General features: G+C 45.8%; 1 protein-coding gene across 3 annotated transcripts in view; it reads left to right on the top strand.

Annotated features, from left to right (window-relative positions):
- Positions 1-20,615, top strand: part of LOC121866923 (putative thiamine transporter SLC35F3) — an 88,720-nt gene that overhangs the window by 37,714 nt on the left and 30,391 nt on the right. For all 3 annotated transcript variants that reach the window (XM_042366675.1, XM_042366674.1, XM_042366673.1), the window contains one exon: positions 19,928-20,013. In XM_042366675.1, coding sequence (XP_042222609.1) covers positions 19,928-20,013 — 86 coding nt within the window. The remainder of the gene's footprint in view (positions 1-19,927; positions 20,014-20,615) is intronic.

The raw sequence follows: 20,615 nt of genomic DNA, 5'->3' as shown, positions 1-20,615 counted from the left end.
TGTGTTGGTGAGACATCCGGGGGAGGTCAGGAAGGTTAAGAGTGTCTAAATATCTCGCTTCAAGACACTCATGAGGGAAGACTGCCAGGAAGTCAACTCCACCTTCAGATTCGTGACTTTAACCCTTGAGTACGGGGGATGTCTCTCTACTGAAGGAAATCTTGTGACGTTAGCAGCCAGTAGTGAAGGAGTTATATAGCCTCCATTGCTAGCATTATGTAGGTGATCATTCGTGTGGTGGAGCTTCAATAAGGGTTTTTTAATGGGTGCTGAAAAGGAATTTGTCATTTGATTAGAGTAGTTTTTTATGTTATACCCATTAAGATAGACCTGGATATTGTGTTTTTATAAGTTATTGAAGTTTTAGTTATGCTAATAATAGTAAACCACTCGGAGATGCGAACTAGGGGCCTGAGAATGTGCACTCCGTGTAATAGCCACTATACCACCATGCCAGGTTAGGTTCATCAAAGCATTCGTGTTGTTACCCTCAGCCCGACCTTTACATGTCATTACTTGGCGGCTGAGTGGACACAGCGCTCGTCGCCTACCTTAAAGGTTACTGGTTCGTTGACGTGGCTTCCCTAGTCCACCTAACTGTCAACTGGCAAGTGATTGTACAGTCGAGAGGGTGAAGGTGGTCAGATGTAGTGCCCGGCTTAGTCTTGGTGCTGTGGGACTCACTATAACACACACACACACAGAGGGCCGGCCGCTGTACTAAAGTGGGTCAGCCATGACCTAATTTTACCCAAATGGCCGCTACAGCTGTTCATGACACGCACACCAGCTGTTTATGATGCTCCACCAGCTGTTGCTCATGACACTCCATCTGCTGCTTATGACACACCACTGCTCATGACACACACACACACACACACACACACTGCTCAGCCTTCATTGTATCTACTGTACATTCACATCCATCTTCTTAACATGTTAACAAGCCTAATACAGCCAGTCTCTGTTGAACATACGTGATGCGTTCCTAAAACCTTGTGCGTTAAGCGGATGTAGTACGTTCAGCTTGAGTTTCGTTAAGCTGGGTACGTTAAAGGTGGTTGTCGTTAAGTGGGGGTACGCTAAGTTTGCATTAAGTTTGACTAAGTTAGGTTAGGTTAATTCAGGTTAGGCGTTGGTTAGCTTAGGTCAGATTATTTTAGGTTTGGTTAGCATTAGGTTAGGTTAGAATAGATGAAGTTAGGTTAGGTTAAACGTTAAGGTGGTTAATCTGAAGGTGAAATAAGCTGGAGTGTGTAATCTTCAGGTGAAGTTGGAAGTTCCCTCACTGAGGGTTCCAATAACCACCGTAGAGAACTTGGCCGCTCGTAAACATACCATCTCGCTGCTGCATCATTAGTCCGCCTGGTCCACTCTCCTGAAGTTATGTTGTCACTAGCAGAGTTGATTTATTTCACTGTTGTCACCAGTTGTCAATTTATTCCATTGTTTTCACCAGCAGAGTCGATTTATTTCACTGTTGTCACAAGCAGAATCAATTTATTCTACCGTTCTCACCAGTAAAAAACAATTCCTTCCACTGTTGTCACCAGCACGTGAAGGTTGGCCGTAAAAACTAATTTAATATTATGTCCTGGGAGCCAGCCATTCCTCTGGTGTGCGGCGTAACATATAAACATAAAGAGACACATCCCATAAGCTTGGTCGTCGCTCCAGCGTTCCAAGTACCGCAGGAGCTAGGGCGTGAGCGAGGCTGTGGTGGTGGCGCCTCCTCGCGTCTTTTCTGATAACGATCAACGACGCCGTCCCTGGTAAAACATAACCCCCCAGGAGACATACTGCTTCTTTCCTCCTGTTTAAACATGGCTGCACTTCTACTCCAGGAAAGCACTAGTTTAGTTTTTGCATACCGTCCATACTTGTTTAGCGTATATTCTCTTAACATATATTCGCTTAACGTATATTTGATTAACGTACTGTATATTCGCTTAACGTACATATCGTTAGCCGTGCATGTATTTTGTTAACGTATATTAGCTTAACGTATGATTTATTAACGAATATTCGATTTAACGAATATTCGATTTAACGAATATTCGATTAACATACATCCGCTTAACGCACGTCTGTTTAACATACATTCACTTATCGTACACCAGCTTAACGTTCACCCGTTTAACGAACATTCATTTAACGGACAGGTTTTCTTGAATGTATCATGTACAATACGTTAAGCAAACACTAAATGCAGTTGCGTGTGGATATGCGTGAATAGTCTCTATAAACATTTAGCACTCTCGTGGCCCCCTAATCACCCTGCTACTGCAATCACTCACACAGACATAAATTTGTTATAGTAAAGCAAAGGAATTTTAATATTCATCTAAACCAATTGTAAACTTGTATCATGATTTTACTGAATAAATATTTAAGTCCCTCTGTCTGGGTCCCGCCATCCTTGTTAGGGATTATTCCACTCGTGTTACTTACCAATGCATAAGGTAGAGGGGAATCTAATCCTCCACTTCAGTTGGGAATCGATTTAGGAGAGAATCTGATCCTCCTCTCACTCCCTCGTACGATGCGTGTCGGGTTTGTTTACATCATGTGACTATAGGAGTAAGATTCTGTTGGTTATTGTTGGTATTTCTTAACGCCCCTCTTGCATAGTGTATGTGTTTGTTTGTGTGTCTGTGTGTTTGTTTTACTTAATTATCTGAAAAATAACAGATTGATCGCTGTCATTAAGGTTGACAGAGGGTGAATGCAGACTAAATGAAGAGGGACTGATTGAACGCAGACTGTGTGAAAACAGACTATCTGAAGGCAGACTGGGTGAAACCAGACTGTATAAACGCAGACTGGGTGAAACCGGACTGTATGAAGGCAGATCACACGCACACAAGGACACCACAATATTGCAGATATGCAAACAGAGTCCCCCAACATGACGCTGACCGTGTTCCTCGCTAACACTGGTGGTTCGACCGAGGTACACAACTAAGTTAGGTCCCACCTTAGTCAACCCATGTCACTCACGTCGCCACTTAATGTGTTCAGTGAGGCGACGTGGCCCAGGGTACGACCACCAGGCTCTGAGATAATACTGCTGGTGATGATATGTCCTTAGGTACGTTCTGGTCCCAGGTACGACCTATTTAAACTATGGTTACAACCAGCAATAATGGAACGACAAAGGCTCTATGATCATCTGCACCTACGACCATCACCACCCATACGCCTCCACCACACCCCACACACCCCTCACCCACCACACACCCCTCACCCACCACACACCCCCAAACCCACCACACCTTCTGCACCCCACCCCAAACCCCTCTCCCTTACCTCCAAGAACCATCCATCCTTACCACCCACACCCCTTTCTCACCCCCACCTACCATCCACCCACACCACCCACCACTTCCTCCACCAGCACACTCAATATCCAGGTCACATACTGGATCAAAAACCGCCATAACTCTCCCAGGGGTGAGAGTGGATGGGTGTTGGACCTTTGTGGGAGAGTTTGTGAGAGTGAGGCATTAGTTCGCACTCTCTCTCCCCATGACTCGCCAGTAACACGCACCAGATGACGTGTATTGGTCGCACGTCATCGTACATTCGGTAGTTTGTGTTTCATGGTTGTTGTTCTGGTCGATGGCGTAGGTGGTGGTGGTGGTGGAGATGGTGGTAGAGGAGGATGGTGGTAGGTAGTGATGGTGGTAGGTAGTGATGGTGGTAGGTAGTGATGGTGGTAGGTAGTGATGGTGGTAGGTAGTGATGGTGGTAGGTAGTGATGGTGGTAGGTAGTGATGGTGGTAGGTGATGGGTGGTAGGTAGTGATGGTGGTAGGTAGTGATGGTGGTAGGTAGTGACAGGTAGGTAGTGATGGTGGTAGGTGATGGTGGTAGGTAGTGATGGTGGGTGGTGGTAGTGATGGTGGTAGGTAGATGGTGGTGGTGGAGATGGTGGTAGAGGAGGATGGTGGTAGGTAGTGATGGTGGTAGGTAGTGATGGTGGTAGGTAGTGATGGTGGTAGGTAGTGATGGTAGGTAGTGATGGTGGTAGGTAGTGATGGTGGCAGGTAGTGATGGTGGTAGGTAGGATGGTGGTAGGTAGTGATGGTGGCAGGTGTGGTGGTGGTAGGTAGTAGGATGGTGGTAGAGGAGGATGGTAGGTAGTGATGGTGGTAGGTAGTGATGGTGGCAGGTAGTGATGGTGGCAGGTAGTGATGGTGGTAGGTGTGTGGGTGGTGGCAGGTGTGGTGGTGGCAGGTGTGGTGGTGGCAGGTGGTGGTTACTCTCCCTTCAGAAAAAATACAAACTTGTCAACTGTCTCCAATTTGAGGTCATTTTGGTGTGGTCCGTCTGTTACTGTTGTTATTGTTTACTGTTGTTGTTGTTACTGTTGTTGTTGTTACTGTTGTTACTGTTGTTGTTGTTACTGTTGTTGCTGTTACTGTTGTTGTTGTTGTTACTGCTGTTGTTGTTACCGTTGTTGTTACCGTTGTTGCTGTTGCATTGCTGTTGCTTGATTCATCGTTGTTGTTACTGTTGTTGTTACTGCTTGTTGTGTTGTTACCGTTGTTGTTGTTACTGTTGTTGCTGTTACTGTTGTTGTTAAGCTACTGTTGGTTGTTGTTACCGTTGTTGTTGTTACTGTTGTTGTTGTTACTGTTGTTATTGTTTACTGTTGTTGTTGTTACTGTTGTTGTTGTTACTGTTGTTGTTGTTACTGTTGTTACTGTTGTTGTTGTTACTGTTGTTGTTGTTACTGTTGTTGTTGTTACTGTTGTTACTGTTGTTGTTGTTACTGTTGTTGTTGTTACTGTTGTTGTTACTGTTGCTGTTGTTACTGTTGTTGTTGTTGTTATTACCGTTGTTGTTGCTGTTGTTACTGTTGTTGTTGTTACTTTTGTTGTTGTTGTTACTGTTGTTGTTTTTACTGTTGTTTTTGTTGTTGTTATTACCGTTGTTGTTGGTTTGTTAATGTTGTTGTTGTTGTTGTTGTTAAAGTCAGTAAGAGGAAGTGAGAGTGAAAGAGAGAGGGAAGAAAGAGAGAAGAAAAGATGGATAAGAGAGAGAGAGAGAGAGAGAGAGGGAGAGAGAGAGAGAGAGAGAGAGAGAGAGAGAGTATTACCTCCATGTCTTAGAAGTAGTGTCGGGGGTTATAGCCACTGTGTAAATTGAACACTTCCACCACACACTTACACCCTCTCTCCCTCCCAGCCCCTAGTACTGCTCCCCGGCACTTCTACCTGACACTGCTCCCCTGACACTGCTCCCCTGACACTGCTCCTCTGACACTGCTCCCCTGACACTGCTCCCCTGACACTGCTCCCCTGACACTGCTCCCCTGACACTGCTCCCCTGACACTACTCCCTGGTACTGCTCCCCCTGACACTGCTCCCTGACACTGCTCCCTAAGTACTTACCTGACACTGTTCCTCTGACACTGCTCCCTGACACTGCCCTGACACTGCTCCCCTGAAACTGCTCCCCTGACACTGCCCCTGACACTGCCCTGACACTACTCCCGGAACAAGCCCCCTGACAATGCTCCCTTCACCTCTCCCTGGCACCTCTCCCTGGCGCTTCTTCCTGGCACTGCCTCACTATCTCTGACACTGCTCCCTGACACTGCTCCCCCTGACACTACTCCCTGGTACTGCTCCTGGCAATGCTCCCCTTTCACCCTGACACTGCTCCCCTGACACTGCTCCCCTGACACTACTCCCTGGTACTGCTCCCTGGAAATGCTCCCTGACAATGCTCCCTTTCACCTCTCCCTGGCACCTCTCCCTGGCGCTTCTTCCCTGGCACTGCTCCTTGGCACTATTCCCCTGGTGCTGCTCCCCTGGCACTTCTTCCTGGCAGTACTCAAACACTGGCTCATGAATCATACTTGACATTCTCGCGCACATCAACTATCGACAAGTATTGATTTGTCCAGCTGCTAATCTACATATCCTTTGTGCCTGCGATAATCTGGGTGGGTTTTGGGGCCATGAGAGAGAGAGAGAGAGAGAGAGAGAGAGAGAGAGAGAGAGAGAGCCAAAACAGACAAAAGAAAAATGGAGAGAGAAATAGGGGAAATAATAACAATGATAACAATAATAATAATAATAGTGTGGGTGGAGAGCCCTGAGGTATATAACAATGTTTGCGGAGAGAACCCTGAAATAGTGCTCCTCTTACCACCTTTTTCATCTCCGATTTCTATAATGTCTCCGCCATCACTATAATCGTTATGTCATTAATACTTAAATTGATTCCTAAATATTACATATATGTCCTTAATATGTACTTAACTTACATGAAAGACTCAAATCCAATGACAAAATCGAAACCTTGTCTCGCACATAGCCATTCTCAGGTAGGAAGGAACGCTTGGGTATTTTGATCACTTAAGCTGGCGTTGTTTTTACCGTGTTGGCATGAATGACATATGTATATAGCCAATTTCGTGTGTTAGTTCGGAAAAACATACACAGGGAGAATATGGGTCTCGTATACAGTAAGTGTCCGCTTAACGTACATTCGCTTAACATACACTCATTCAACGTGCATCCACAAACGTGTATTCGCTTGATGTACAGTACAACCCTTCCCTACGCTCGCCTCACCTGACCCAATCTAACCATGACCTAACCTAACCTAACCTAACCTTCCCTACGCTCGCCTCACATGACCCAACCTAACCATAACCTAACCTAACCTAACCTAACCTTCCCTACGCTCGCCTCACATGACCCAACCTAACCATAACCTAACCTAACCTTCCCTACGCTCGCCTCACCTGACCTATCCTCCAACAACTTTAGTCTTGTTGTTCATATAATGATTTTTTTGGGGCTACTAACTTCCATAATGTGTTGTCGTTGGACGTCTTCATACACGAGTTTCTTCGCGTCTTTGTGAGTTTTCTTTGTCAACTTCCGGCTTTTGTTCCTCTGCCTCTCGTGTTGTTTTTTAAGATAATATCAACAACACACGAAAGACTCGACCATTTAAATGTTGTTGTTGTTGTTTTTGTCGTTGCTCTTCTTGTTGTTGTTCATTTTGTATCTATTATTCTGGCTAAATAAATTGTTTCTATTCCATTTATATAAGGTATTGTTTTTGTGTATGTTATGCTGGGCCGAGAGAGAGAGAGAGAGAGAGAGAGAGAGAGAGAGAGAGAGAGAGAGAGAGAGAGCAGGGTACACGAGATGGGATGAGAACTCCTCCCTCCTCGGCCCACTAACACCAGGGACAACATTTTTATCCATGCAGGGGAGGACGGCGAGGAGGGGAGGAAGAGGGGAAGGAAGAGGGGAAGGACGGAGGTAGGAAAAGGAATTGGAAAAGATGACATATGATATATGTGGGGTTTGCAAGGTACCTAACCTAACCTAACCTAACCTAACCTAACCTAACCTAACCTAACATTCGGAGGTACACCACAACCCCAAGAGAGAGTGTGAGAGATATTATGAGTGAAAGAAAAAGTGAGTGATTGAATGAGAGAGAGTGAGAGAAAAACAGGGAGAGAAAGTGAGTGAGTGAAAGAGAAAAGAGAGAAAGTGAGTGAATGTGGGAGTGAGAGCGAAAAAGAAAGGAAACGTTTGCCCTGTGAAAGATGGATTAGATACGATAGTGAGTGAATAATTTGGTGAGAGAGAGAGAGAGAGAGAGAGAGAGAGATAGATAGAGATAGAGAGAGAGAGAGAGAGCAATAAACTGTCAATATCTCTCTCTTTTTAATACCATCACACCAGCCAGCACATTACTCTCCCTGTCACTCTTACACTTATCACCGCCAAGTGAAACATAATCCTCCTTTGTACCTTGACACTTACAAACTCCCCTTAATGAACACTTTTCCCACACTATGCAGCTTTTTCCCACGGTACTTAACAACTTTCCCACACTATGCAGCTTTTTCCCACGGTACTTAACAACTTTTCCCACACTATGCAGCTTTTTCCCACGGTACTTAACAACTTTTCCCACACTATACAGCTTTTTCCCACGGTACTTAACAACTTTCCCACACTATGCAGCTTTTTCCCACGGTACTTAACAACTTTCCCACACTATGCAGCTTTTTCCCACGGTACTTAACAACTTTCCCACACTATGCAGCTTTTTCCCACGGTACTTAACAACTTTCCCACACTATGCAGCTTTTTCCCACGGTACTTAACAACTTTCCCACACTATGCAGCTTTTCCCACGGTACTTAACAACTTTCCCACACTATGCAGCTTTTCCCACGGTACTTAACAACTTTCCCACACTATGCAGCTTTTCCCACGGTACTTCAAAATTTCCCCTATGCTATGTACTGTTGCCCACATTTCCACCTGGTACAGTTAGTGTTACCAATCCTCTCTCTCTGTGATGTGTGAACCCAGATAGTATCGAAGCATGATTCCTAAGCACTCAAGAGTTAAGGGGAGAGGGGGTCCAGGGGATGGTATTTTTCTAGCCAGAGGAAGTTTCTGTCTCTGTCTGTCCTATTCTCAGTTTTATTCATTAATACCTCTTTCATCATCCCCTCACACTCATTATAAGGCCCAGAGGTTTTGAAAGGCGGGAAATTTAACAGCAATGGAACGTCTTATTGAGAGAAACATTATCAGAATGGGGAAACTTACAGAACAAAAGAAACGTCAGAGTAACTTTGCATCAACCATAAACCAAATTGTATAGAAAACGGATAAGGGAAAGTAAGAAAGAAAACGTGATTCAGGTTTTTTCTGTTATGGGAGACTTCTTTATTTAAGGTTTTAATAATATTCGACTTTTTCATCACCTGAAGATTAACCTCCCTAGCTTGTTTCACCTGAAATATAACTACCGTGACTTAACCTAACTTAACCTAGCCTAATGCTAAAATTAGACAGCCTTGATGGACCAATCAGAAATCAGTCTTCAGTGTCACATAATCCGATTTTGAACGACCAAACATGTGGTAACTTTAGGGTTGACGTAATTTGCTCACATTGTGTTGTCCTTAAAGTATTACACCGACCAATAGTAAAGTAACTGCACATGACGCCATGAGCAGTACACCAACCAATAGCAAGGTAGCCTTGCAGATGACGTCATGTGAGAGTATATCGACCAATACCAAGGTAGCTTTGTAGATGACGTCATGTGGCAGTACACCGACTAATAGCTAGGTAGCTCTCTTGATGACGTAATGGATTATTACACCACCAATCACGGGTGACCTCAGTACTGACGTCAGTTGGTAGTTACGTGTCGACTAATCAATGGTCAGCGTGATCACTGAGGACCCCGGCGTGATGATCACAGGTAATAATAACAGGTTGCAACAGATAATAACAGGGTCACTAACAGTAACCACAAAGTACCATTAGTGTACGAGGTTATGAGTACATCAGGAGCGCACACACACACACACACACACTCAGAGTGAACGTATTCAAAGAGTGAACAGACCGAACTCAAGGAGTTAAGTCATCGTACTGAAGGGGTTAAGTCATCGTACTGAAGGGGTTAAGTCATCGTACTGAAGGGGTTAAGTCATCGTACTTTAGAGATTAAATCATTGTACTCAAGGGGTTAAATCACCGTGTTCGAGAGACTAAGCAATTGTATTCAGTAGCGATGTGAGTGATTGAATGAGTCTACTGATAGCTCCAAGGCCTTGAACCTAACCTAATCCCTCTAGTCACTGCCCTGTTGGTACCCTCAGTGCCACCCCCACCTGCCTGGCAGTCTCAGGCTCTGGGCCAATGTCCTGTTATCTAGCCAGTGTCGTCGAAGGAAGGAAGGAGAGAATTACATAGGTAGAGAAGGAAAGGAAGGATGAAGGGAGTTAAGTGAGAAGGAAGAAACAGAGGAAGGGCGAGGAATTCTAGAGGCAGTTATCCAATTTTTTCTCACTTGTCATCTGTTTGGTGTGTGTGAGTGTGAGTGTGTGTGTGTATGTGTGTGTATGTGTGTGTGTGTGTTGTGTGTGTGTGTGTGTGAGTGATTTATGTTGAGGTGTAGTCGTGGTCACGGTTGATAATGTTGACACGACACGACAAAATACTTCCTTAACCAGCGTCGACCACACGGTACTTCACTCACTCGCTCATTTGGTCACTCACTCACTCATTTGGTCACTCCCTCATTTGGTCACTCATTCACTCATTATGACTGGCATCGTGGAGCACCGGCAGCGTAGGAGAGTTGTTGCCAGGCGTACGATAAACACTACATATATTCCTATTATTTATTACAAGGTTAAGATATTATCATCAACAATAACACATTTCATAATATTGCTGAGATTTATATATGTTATCACTATATCTTTAGGTTAAAAACTTATCATTAACCAGTACGATAACTTCGAGGTTAATTTTGTAAGGTAAAAGGTAAGTGGTGGCTTTCAATTACGTAATTAGCGTGGGAGAATATACCTGTCCAGTGTCGACCATCAGGTGTTCCAAGTACCGAGCATACTTAACGTGGGATGACCTGACCTAACCTAACCTGACCTAGCATAACCTAACCTGACCTAGCATAATATAACCTCCCTAGAGAGAGAAAAAGAATAAGAGAGAGAAAGAGTGACCCAGAAAGTATAAAAAAAAAGCGGAAAGAGAACGAGGGGAAGATAGAGAGAATGAGTGAGTGATTGACACCTAGGAAAAAATTCAGACTGAGGGAGAGAGAAACAGAGGGAGACACGACGAATGAGAGAGAGAGAGAAGCAGGGGAAGAGACAACGAGAGAGAGAGGTAGAGAGAGAAAGAGAGTAAGCGTGTTTATTTTGTTACTTGTCCTCCACTCTCTCACTCCTCTCACTTCCCCCTCCTTGTAAGTAATCAATCGCCAACAATTTGTACCTTTAATTAAAGGCGACGGCACCTGACCTTCTTAAGTTCAGTTGAATCACCTGAAGATTAACTACCTTTACGCTACATTGGGGGTTGCATTACGTTACGTTAAGCGGGGTTGGGTTAAGTTAGGTTGGGTTGGGTTAGATTAGGTTGAATCAGGTTAGATTAGGTTAACATTGGGGTGGTTAATTTCAAGGAAATATGAAAACGTATCTGATTGACTCACTTCAAGAATGATTCAAAGATAACAGCAGATAATGGCGCTGGATTTACACTGAGACTCTACCGTAAACAGATTTGTCGAATATTAGGACACGGGCGGCCTTGCGTGTCCCCACCTCACCTGTGTCCGTGTCCCCACCTCACCTGTGTCCGTGTCCCCACCTCACCTGTGTCCGTGTCCCCACCTCACCTGTGTCCGTGTCCCCACCTCACCTGTGTCCGTGTCCCCACCTCACTCAGCGTCCGTGTCCCCACTCACCCAGTCCGTGTTCCACCTCACCTGTGTCCGTGTTCCACCTCACTCAGGTCTCGGTGTCCCCACCTCACCTGTGTCCGTGTGTTCTTGCGCCCCACCTCCTGTGTCCGTGTCCCCACCTCACTCAGGGTCCGTGTCTCCACCTCACTCAGGTCCGTGTTCCACCTCACCAGCCCGTAGCTCATGTCCCCCACCTCACCTGTACCTCCGTGACCACGCTCATTATAGGCAGGTGGGATAGATGGTGCGGAGAGTGACGGTGTGGAGAGTGACGGAAGTAGAGAGTGACGGAGGTGTGGAGAGTGACGGAGTGTGGAGAGGACGGGAGGTGTGGAGAGGACGGGAGAGAGTGACGGGAGTTTGTGGAGAGTGACGGGGAGTAGAGAGTGACGGGAGTTTGTGGAGAGTGACGGGAGTGTGTGGAGAGTGACGGGAGTGTGTGGAGAGTGACGGGGGTGCTCAGGTAAGGTTGCATTAATCATTATACCACAGGTAAGGTAAGGCGAGTCTGGTCCTCCCCTGGTCGATCACAAACCCCCGCCTCCACTACTCAACCCGGATTTAATAAGCAGTTTTAGGTACATTTATTCTCTTCCCGTAACCCGGATCGAGACAGTGCCTCAGGTCAAGTCTCAGTGTAATTTCAGTTCCATTTTTTGTCTTCAACTTTACGTGTGATTTTTTACAAGGTTAGAGTCAATCACCTGTTGCTATTAGTTTCACGTGACCTACTGACACTACCCCAGCTGATCCATGGTGACCTCTGATGACCTTTGCTGCTTATTGTTGATTTCTCGTAGGTTGACCTTTTGTGTTCCATATTGATCTGTTCAAGTGATTGTCAACTGGAAGGGATCTGGTTAGGTTAGGTATTGTCAGCTGTTTCGATCATTGTTGACCTGTAACGTAAGGTACTTATGAGTACTCAGGGTCATAGGTTGGGGTCACAAGGGGGATGTCTCTTAACGTTTTCACCACATGTGACCTTTTGAGGTACTAGTGCCATCGTGTGAGTGCCTGGTGCTTCGGTATTGATGATGAAGTGTGTCGAGTGGTGGTGAGAGGGTGTGAGAGTAGGAGCCCAGGTATGTTGAAGGGGAGGGAGTGAGAAGGAGAGGGGGGATGAGGGTGTGAGGTTAGGGATTGAGGAGGAAGGGAGGGAGGGAGAAGGAGAGGGGGGATGAGGGTGTGAGGCTAGGGATTGAGGAGGAAGGGGAAGGAGTAGAGAAGGAGAGGGGGGATGAGGGGTGTGAGGTTAGGGGAATGAGGAGGAAGGGGAGGAGGAGAAGGAGAGGGGGGATGAGGTGAGGTTAGGGGATTGGAGGAGGAAGGGAGGGAGTGAGGAGAGGGGGGATGAGGGTGTGTGAGGTTAGGGATTGAGGAGGAAGGGGAGGGAGGGAGGGGAGGAGAGGGGGATGAGGTGTGAGGTTAGGGATTGAGGAGGAAGGAGGGAGGAGGAGGAGAGGGGGGATGAGGGTGTGAGGTTAGGGATTGAGGAGGAAGGGGAGGAGGAGGAGGAGAGGGGATGAGGGTGGAGGTTAGGGATTGGAGGAGGAAGGGGAGGGAGTGAGGAGGAGGAGGGGGGATAGTGATAATGGACAATAGCACTTCAGGGTGTGTGTGTGTGTGTGTGTGTGTGTGTGTAAAATAGGTACGTGACGTCACTCCTGTTAATATTAAACATTGCGCTTATGTGTAGCGTGATTGGTGGTCGGGAAGGGAAAGGAGGTGGAGGAGTAGAGAGGAGGAGGGAGGAAGAGGGGAGAGTGAGAGGTTATATATGAGTCACCCAGCATCTACTATGCTGTATGATTGACTCTCTCTCCCAGGTGGTGTGAGCTAGACAAGCCACCATTTAATATAAGTCATTGTTATCCCAGGTAATGTGTGGTTCGTGCTGCTAAATACTCGGTGATTATCTTTAGTGACGCCAGATTGTTCAACTTATCTCTTCGTTACTGAGAATCTCTCTAACTCGAGACTTCACGTTGACATCTGGTGTTTGGTGGGCGGTGAGGGCCATATGGGTCGTGACCACTGGACCGCCATCCACTAACCTTACACTTGTTTTCATTCCTTCCAAGTTGGATTTGTCACTTTTGTATCTCAGTTGTGGGTTGGTCCCGTATTGTTGGTGGGAGGATGTTGATAACTTCAGGTGGGGAGGAAGAGATGGGGAACGGGGCTGGCAGCTGCATTCATGGCCAAATAATACCACAGCCGCCTCACTCCATGGGATCTGAATAGGGGATGTGTGGTGCGTGGGAGTCTCTCTCTCTCTCTCTCTCTCTCTCTCTCTCTCTCTCTCTCTCTCTATTCCTACAAGAGTTAATTGCAGTCATTATTTTCACTGAAAGAATTGGATGAAAAACACTCACCAGAGATCCTTATTTTGCGCTGCGAATTTATGTACAAAAAGAACACCCACATATTTCTCTGACCTTTTAATGAAAAGATACGGACACACACACACACACACACACACACACACACGCGTGTGATCAAAATAAAGTGACATGCGGTCGTAGATTTAAAAGTAACCTGGAAATATTCGTCACAGGGTCACGTGCTGGTACACTGTTACAGCTTCACCAACACTCAGTTTTAAATGCGCTGTATTTTTACACAGCTTATATACGACTGCCTGCCGGGGAAAATATGAGGCAATTCACACTTGACGCCGGTCATAACGGGGGGGGCAGGATTTCTAGAGTTGGGTGTGTTTGTGTTATTATTGTTGTTGTTAGATTAGCGTTAGGATAGGTTGGTGAGCGTTAGGATAGGTTGGTGAGCGTTAGAATAGGTTGGTGAGCGTTAGGATAGGTTGGTGAGCGTTAGGATAGGTTGGTGAGCGTTAGGATAGTTAATCTTTAGATGAAATAAACTGTGGTGTCTAATCTTCAGGTGACACAAGTATACACAGTCCTCGCCTCACTATACACTGGCTGGTCTATCTGCCCAGTCTTATTAACGTGTGACTTAATTACTGTGTTGCCTTTTTTATCTCCCAAATCAATTATTTGGGTTAAAAACGTAATGTCGTGTAATTATCTTTATAAAGAGGGTGAGAGAGAGAGAGAGAGAGGGTGAGGGTAAGTGAGGGAGGAAAGGTGAGGGTCATATCTCTCTCTCTCTCTCTCTCTTTCTCTCTCTCTCTCTCTCAGTTCCCCTCACTAATGGCTGGCATATAAGTCCTATTTAATCTTCACCTACACCTCTTCCCCTCTTTTTTCTCCTCCCCATTCCTGTTTACATTTCTGATATATTCCTTCCTTCCTTCCTTTCTTCCTTCCTTCCTTCCTTCCTTCCTTCCTTCCTTCCTTCCTTCCTTCCTTTTCCTTTCTTTCACCTTCCTTCCTTCCTTCCCTTCCTTTCTACCTTCCTTCCTTCCTTTCCTTCCCTTTCTTCCTTCCTTCCTTCCTTCCCTTCCCTTCCCGCCCACCCACCTTTATTCCCTTCCTTCTTTTCCCCTTCCTTCCCTTCCCTTCCCTTCCTCTTCCCTTCCTTCCCTTCCTTCCCTTCCCCTTCCCTCTCTACCTTCCTTCCCTTCCTTCCTTCCCTTCCTTTCACCTTCCTTCCTTCCCTTCCTCCTTCCTTCCTCCTTCCTTCCCTTCCTTCCCTCTTCTTCCCCTTCCTTCCCTTCCTACCTACCTACCTTTATTCCTTCCTTCCTTCCTTCCTTCCTTCCTTCCTTCCTTCCTCGTGTCAATGTGTGTAGTAGGTCACCTGTCGTGTTGGTCCGTCCCGTGTGTGTATAATGTTTATTGTTTGTGTCGTTGTTGTTGGAGTTGTTGTTGTTCTTTTATTATCATTATTATTAGTATTTTAACTGCAATGGGATTTGGTGAGGGAGGAGTGACAATTTCTCTCTCTCTCTCTCTCTCTCTCTCTCTCTCTCTCACTTTACATACAAATGAACTAATAGAAGTTGTCATGATGTAAATTTTCATGCCGTGTTGTGGCACCACCCAGCTACAATGCCACCCAGCTAAAGTGCCACCCATTTATAGTGCCGCCCAATTATAGTGTCACCCATTTATAGTGCTGCCCAGCTATAGTTTTACCCAATTATAGTACCACTTACCACCCAGACACAGTGCCACCCGCCACCCAACCACAGTGCCACCCACCACCCAACCACAGTGCCACCCACCACCCATCAACAGTGCCATCCAACCACCCACTGTCACAAGGCCAGGAGTAATCCCACAAGTTTTCTCATTAAGGAGGTTCAGTTATTGGGAGGCATTATTGGATAGGGTGAGGGCTAGGGTGTAGGGTGAGGGCTAGGGTGTAGGGTGAGGGCTAGGGTGTAGGGTGAGGGCTAGGGGAAAGAGGGTTGGGTGTAGGGTGAGGTTAGGTGTAGGGCAGAGGGCAGGCTAGGGGGGGAGGGCTAGGTGTAGGGTGAGGGCTAGGGTGTAGGGTGAGGGCTAGGGTGTAGGGTGAGGGCTAGGGTGTAGGGTGAGGGCTAGGGTGTAGGGTGAGGGCTAGGGTGTAGGGTGAGGGCTAGGGTGTAGTGTGAGGGCTAGGGTGTAGGGTTAGGGTGTAGGGTGGGGCTAGGGTGTAGGGTGAGGGTTAGGGGGAATGATAAGGGCTAGGGTGTAGGGTGGGGCTAGGGTGTAGGGTGAGGGTTAGGGGGAATGATAAGGGCTAGGGTGTAGGTAAAGGCTAGGATGCAGATGAACAATAGTACCAAAAATAAATATTGAAAAGTTCAGTTTCCACAATTATTTTATTCCACAGACACACAATTAATGTCTCTCGTACACATATGACCGTGAAACATTATCCTATGACCTCTGACCCTGTGATATGATCTCATTTAACTCTCCTTGCGTGTTTTATTGAGATAGGTCAAAGGTTAGAGTTCACAAGGCTCAGGGTCACTCGCTCGGCTTTAAGCCATCGGCACACACGCTTTTGTATAAACTCCCAGAGGGTTCAGACTCACAAAGGCTCCTACTGGTAAATATTTTAGTCGTAAGTGAAGATTTAATGGGGAAAATATACCTTACTGTTTGATGTCAGATGAAGTATAGGAATAATATCTCTACATTGATGTCCAAAATGGGTTATTGTGTTTGTTTTGATGTCCGAAATTGGTTACAGTGAGTGTTTGTTGAAATATTATTCTGCCAGCGACCAAAACACAAAACAATGAATTATGTGACCAAATATCGCATGGGAGAGAGAGATAAGAACATAAGAACATAAGAAAATAAGGAGTCTGCAATAGGCCGGTTGGCCTGTGCATGGCAGCTCCAGTCGAGAGTTACTACCACTCTCTATCATCCATGAATCTGTCCAGCCTCCTTTTGAAACTTTCCAGCGTTCCAGCACTTACTACAAAGTTGCTAAGCTTGTTCCACTCGTCCACCACCCTATTTGTGAACCAGTTCCTTCCTATCTCCCTCCTGAACCTAAACTTATCCAACTTAAATCCGTTGCTCCGAGTCCTATCCTGCTCGGATATTATAAGAACTTTATCTATATCCCCTTTATTGATTCCTTTCACCCACTTAAATACTTCTATCATATCTCCCCGCACTCTTCGTCTTTCTAGGGAATGCAAGTTAAGTTTCTTTAACCTATCCTGATATGGAAGGTTTCTAAGTCCCGGAATCATTTTCGTCATTCTTCGCTGCACCGACTCTAGTGAATTGATATCCATTCTATAATAAGATAAACAGAGACAAACAGACAGACAGATCGGCAGAAAGGGAGATAGAGAGAGGAGGAACACAGACCAAAAAGACTGATAAATAGATATATGTAGAGAGATAGAGCGATAGACAGGGAGATGGAGAAAGAGAGAGAGAGAGAGAAGGAAAAAAGAGACCGCCCAGAACACCAAAACAAACCGTAAATGTCACCTGGATATCACCAAGGTTACCATCTCAACATCACCACAACTCTCCATACAGTACAATATACGTGTGTGTGTGTGTGTGTGTGTGTGTGTGTGTGTGTGTGTGTGTGTGTGCGCGCGCGCTACGTGACGCCATACCACCTCACCTTACACATGTGGTCGACTTTGTATGTATAAACCCTCCAGACAAGAGCCTGGAGTGGTGGAGTAAAGATCCCCTCGTCCCCTTCGCCCTCCGCCCCTCCTCGCCCCCCCCCGCCCACCTTGCACCCCCTCCCCCTGCCCACCTGCACTCCCTCCCCGCCCACCTCGCACCCCCGCCCACCTGCACCCTCCTCTCCCTGCCCCCTGGCTCTTTCCCTGCCCTCTGCTCCTCGCCCTCTGCCCCCCGCACCCCTACACCTCCCTACTCCCCCTCCCCTATTATTACATGTGTAAGAAGTCGTTTTTAACACACCTAAATACCTGGGCCAAGATTTAAGCTCCTTGGGGGTAATTATACGAGGCTCACAGGTGAAGGTTTACCGAGAACTCACCTGTTGTTGTTTGAAGAGCGAGTCACTAATTAGTCTTGACCACCTGAAGATTAAACACTCCCGCTTATTTCACCTGATGATTAACCAGTCTAACGCTACCTGGCCGGGTTGGGTTAGGTTAGGTAGATCAAGTTAGCTTAGGTTAGCATTAGGGTAGTTAACCTTTAGGTGATAAGTAATTATTGAACACCTTCACTCAGGGTGCTTCTCTCTCCCCTGCCTGTAATAACAAGGTGAGTTGATTACTGTCTGTGGTGCATTATCTCACCCGCGTGCGCCTGAAGATGTTGCCTGTAGATCCGGTAAAGGTCAGGATAGACGTCATCGCTGTCTTAAAGGTGTTGCCCTGAAAGTTTTAATGGTAGTTCCTCTCTCTGTCACCTGGGGACACCTAGAAGACACCTGGACACCTGTGGGTTTCTTTCGACACTCGTGGGACACCTTTTGGTACCTGTGGACTTGTGGGACACCTGTGGGTACCTGTCGACACCACTGGGACACCTCTCAATACCCTTTGTTACCTGTGGACTTGTGGGATACCTGTGGGTACCTGTCGACACTTATTCACAGCCAATGGAGACCTGTGGATTTCTGTGGTACACCTGTAAGTTCCTGTGGACACTCGTAGGACACCTGTAAGTACCTGTGAACACTTGTACACCTGTTGACAATTGTGGTACACATGTTAGAGGTAAACTCGTGTTGATGGTGTTCACAGGTGAGTCGTGACCCTCCCTTAAGCTCCTAACAAGACCAGCCCAGGTAATTACTTCATTACACGCGTAGTTAACCAATCACGAGAACTGCCTACCACTAATTAAAGATCCTTGTAGTGACCTTGGTGGAATTTTTTACCTTAAGGTTGTGTAAAATTGTGTGTGTAAGTTATGATTGTGTATTGTCTGGTGTAAGAGGCCCGTTATCTCTCCCTCTCTCCTTCCTTCCCTCCCTTCCATTTTTACAGTTTTCCCCTCCCTCCTTCCTTCCTCCCTTCCATCATACCGTTTCCTCCCTCCCGCCTTCCTTCCTTCCTTCCTTCCTTCCTTCCTTCCCTCCCTCCCTATGAACAAGAGCTGGATGGCAGGGAAAGACGAGAGAAGGAGGGGAGGAGGGGCTGTGAGCGGGAAGGGGAGGGAGGGGTGAGCCGAGTACTGCATTATCTGGTGGGGGTGATGAGGGGGAGGGGAGGAGCACACAAGAGAGGGAATATTACAACTCTCTATCTCTCTCTCTCTCTCTCTCTCTCTCTCTCTCTCTCTCTCTCTCTCTCTTCGAGGCCCAGAAAGGAAGAAAGAAAAAGAGGAGACAGACAGACAGATAAAGATGCTAACTATATTGCAGTTATTTCCCCATCTTTCGTTGCGTGTTTATACTGTACTGTATGTAACAGGGTGTGGGTGAGAACAGTGCCGCGAGCCACTATCTGCCGGGTCAGCTCAGCTCAGCCAATAAGACTCTTAGGAGAGGGATACGTCACTACCAGCTTCACCAATAAAAATTTAATATGGGATACGTCACTACCAGCTAAGCTAATAAAATTCTTAGTGTTAGGGGACACGTCACGACAAACTTAGCCAATAAAAGTCTTAGTAGGGGGACACGTCACAACCAGCTCATCCATCAAATCTCTTTGTTTAGAGGAACATGTCACAATCCGCTCAACCAGTGAAATTCTTAGGAGAGGGACACGTGAAACCATCTCAACCAATAAGACTCTCAGTTGGTAAACACGTCACTACCATCTAGGCCAATAAAACTATTCCTAGAGGGACACGCAAATAAGACGCGTCGTAAGGAAACACGTCACGATCAGCTGTGCCCTATGTAAACAAACATGTGAAGAGTACCACTAGCGAACATTGTGTTAACTTAGGGTTTTTTTTTTTTACGTAAGTTTGGCCTTGTAAACATTTTCGGCCCATGTATAGCATTAAGGTTCGTATATATACATTGAAGTTCATGTACAAACATTTAGATTTATATATACTTTTTTTTTGAAGAGTACCGCACCATAAGTAAAATATTCATGTATTCTTGACAGGGTTCATTCATAAACATTAACGTACATTATATAAACATTTAGGGTCATAATATAAACATTATTCTATCCTCCTCCAAAGGGTATTCAAGCATTAAGTTATATTATATAAACATTAAGGTTCATTTATAAACATTAACGTATATTATATAAACATTTAGACTCATAATATAAAGATCCTCTCCTCCTCCACAGGGTCGGTGACGGAGAGCCCTCGAGACACTCCCCCCTCTAAGTGCTGCAGATTTAGGAAGGCTGTGTTCTCTAAGACTACCAGAAAGGTAAGACTCTCACCTGTGTCATCTCTCACCCGTGTCATATCTCACCTGTGTCATCTCTCACCTGTGTCATATCACTTGTGTTGTATCACCGGTGTCAGCTCTCTCTTACCTGTAGCGTCTCTCACACGGTATCGTCTGAGCTTTGGGTTCTCAAGGGTTCTTCATTTAATTTACACACACACACACACACACACAAGACTACACCAGGTGAAAAAAGAAATCGAGATAGGAACAACAAAAACATTCCTTCTACGTAATTTGTTCTACTTTATTCAAAATGGTTAGCGTGTACTCGAGGCAGGAGGACCGACCCCTTGTTAAAATCAAACCCCGAACTGAACACAAATAAGGATAATGTGACTGACTGACTGACTACTACTGGGTGAGCTGTAGGGCGTCAGGTGTCTAAATTAACAAGAAAAATATAATTATGGTTTAATCTGTTTCGGGAAAGGTGTTGTGAGGGGTAATTCGGGGTCTTTAAGGGATGCCAACCATACCTGTTGTGTTTTTTAGTAAAGAAAATCATATAGAAAATGGAGAAATAGGACCGTTTTCTTTCTTTCTTTCATTCTTTCTTTGGGTAACTATGGTGTTTTTGA

This window comes from Homarus americanus, unplaced genomic scaffold (genome assembly GCF_018991925.1).
Source record: "Homarus americanus isolate GMGI-L3 unplaced genomic scaffold, GMGI_Hamer_2.0 scaffold850, whole genome shotgun sequence".
In the NCBI taxonomy this organism is placed as follows: Eukaryota; Metazoa; Arthropoda; class Malacostraca; order Decapoda; family Nephropidae; genus Homarus; species Homarus americanus.
Note: the sequence above shows the minus strand (reverse complement) of the source record. Positions and strands in the feature narration are given on the sequence as shown.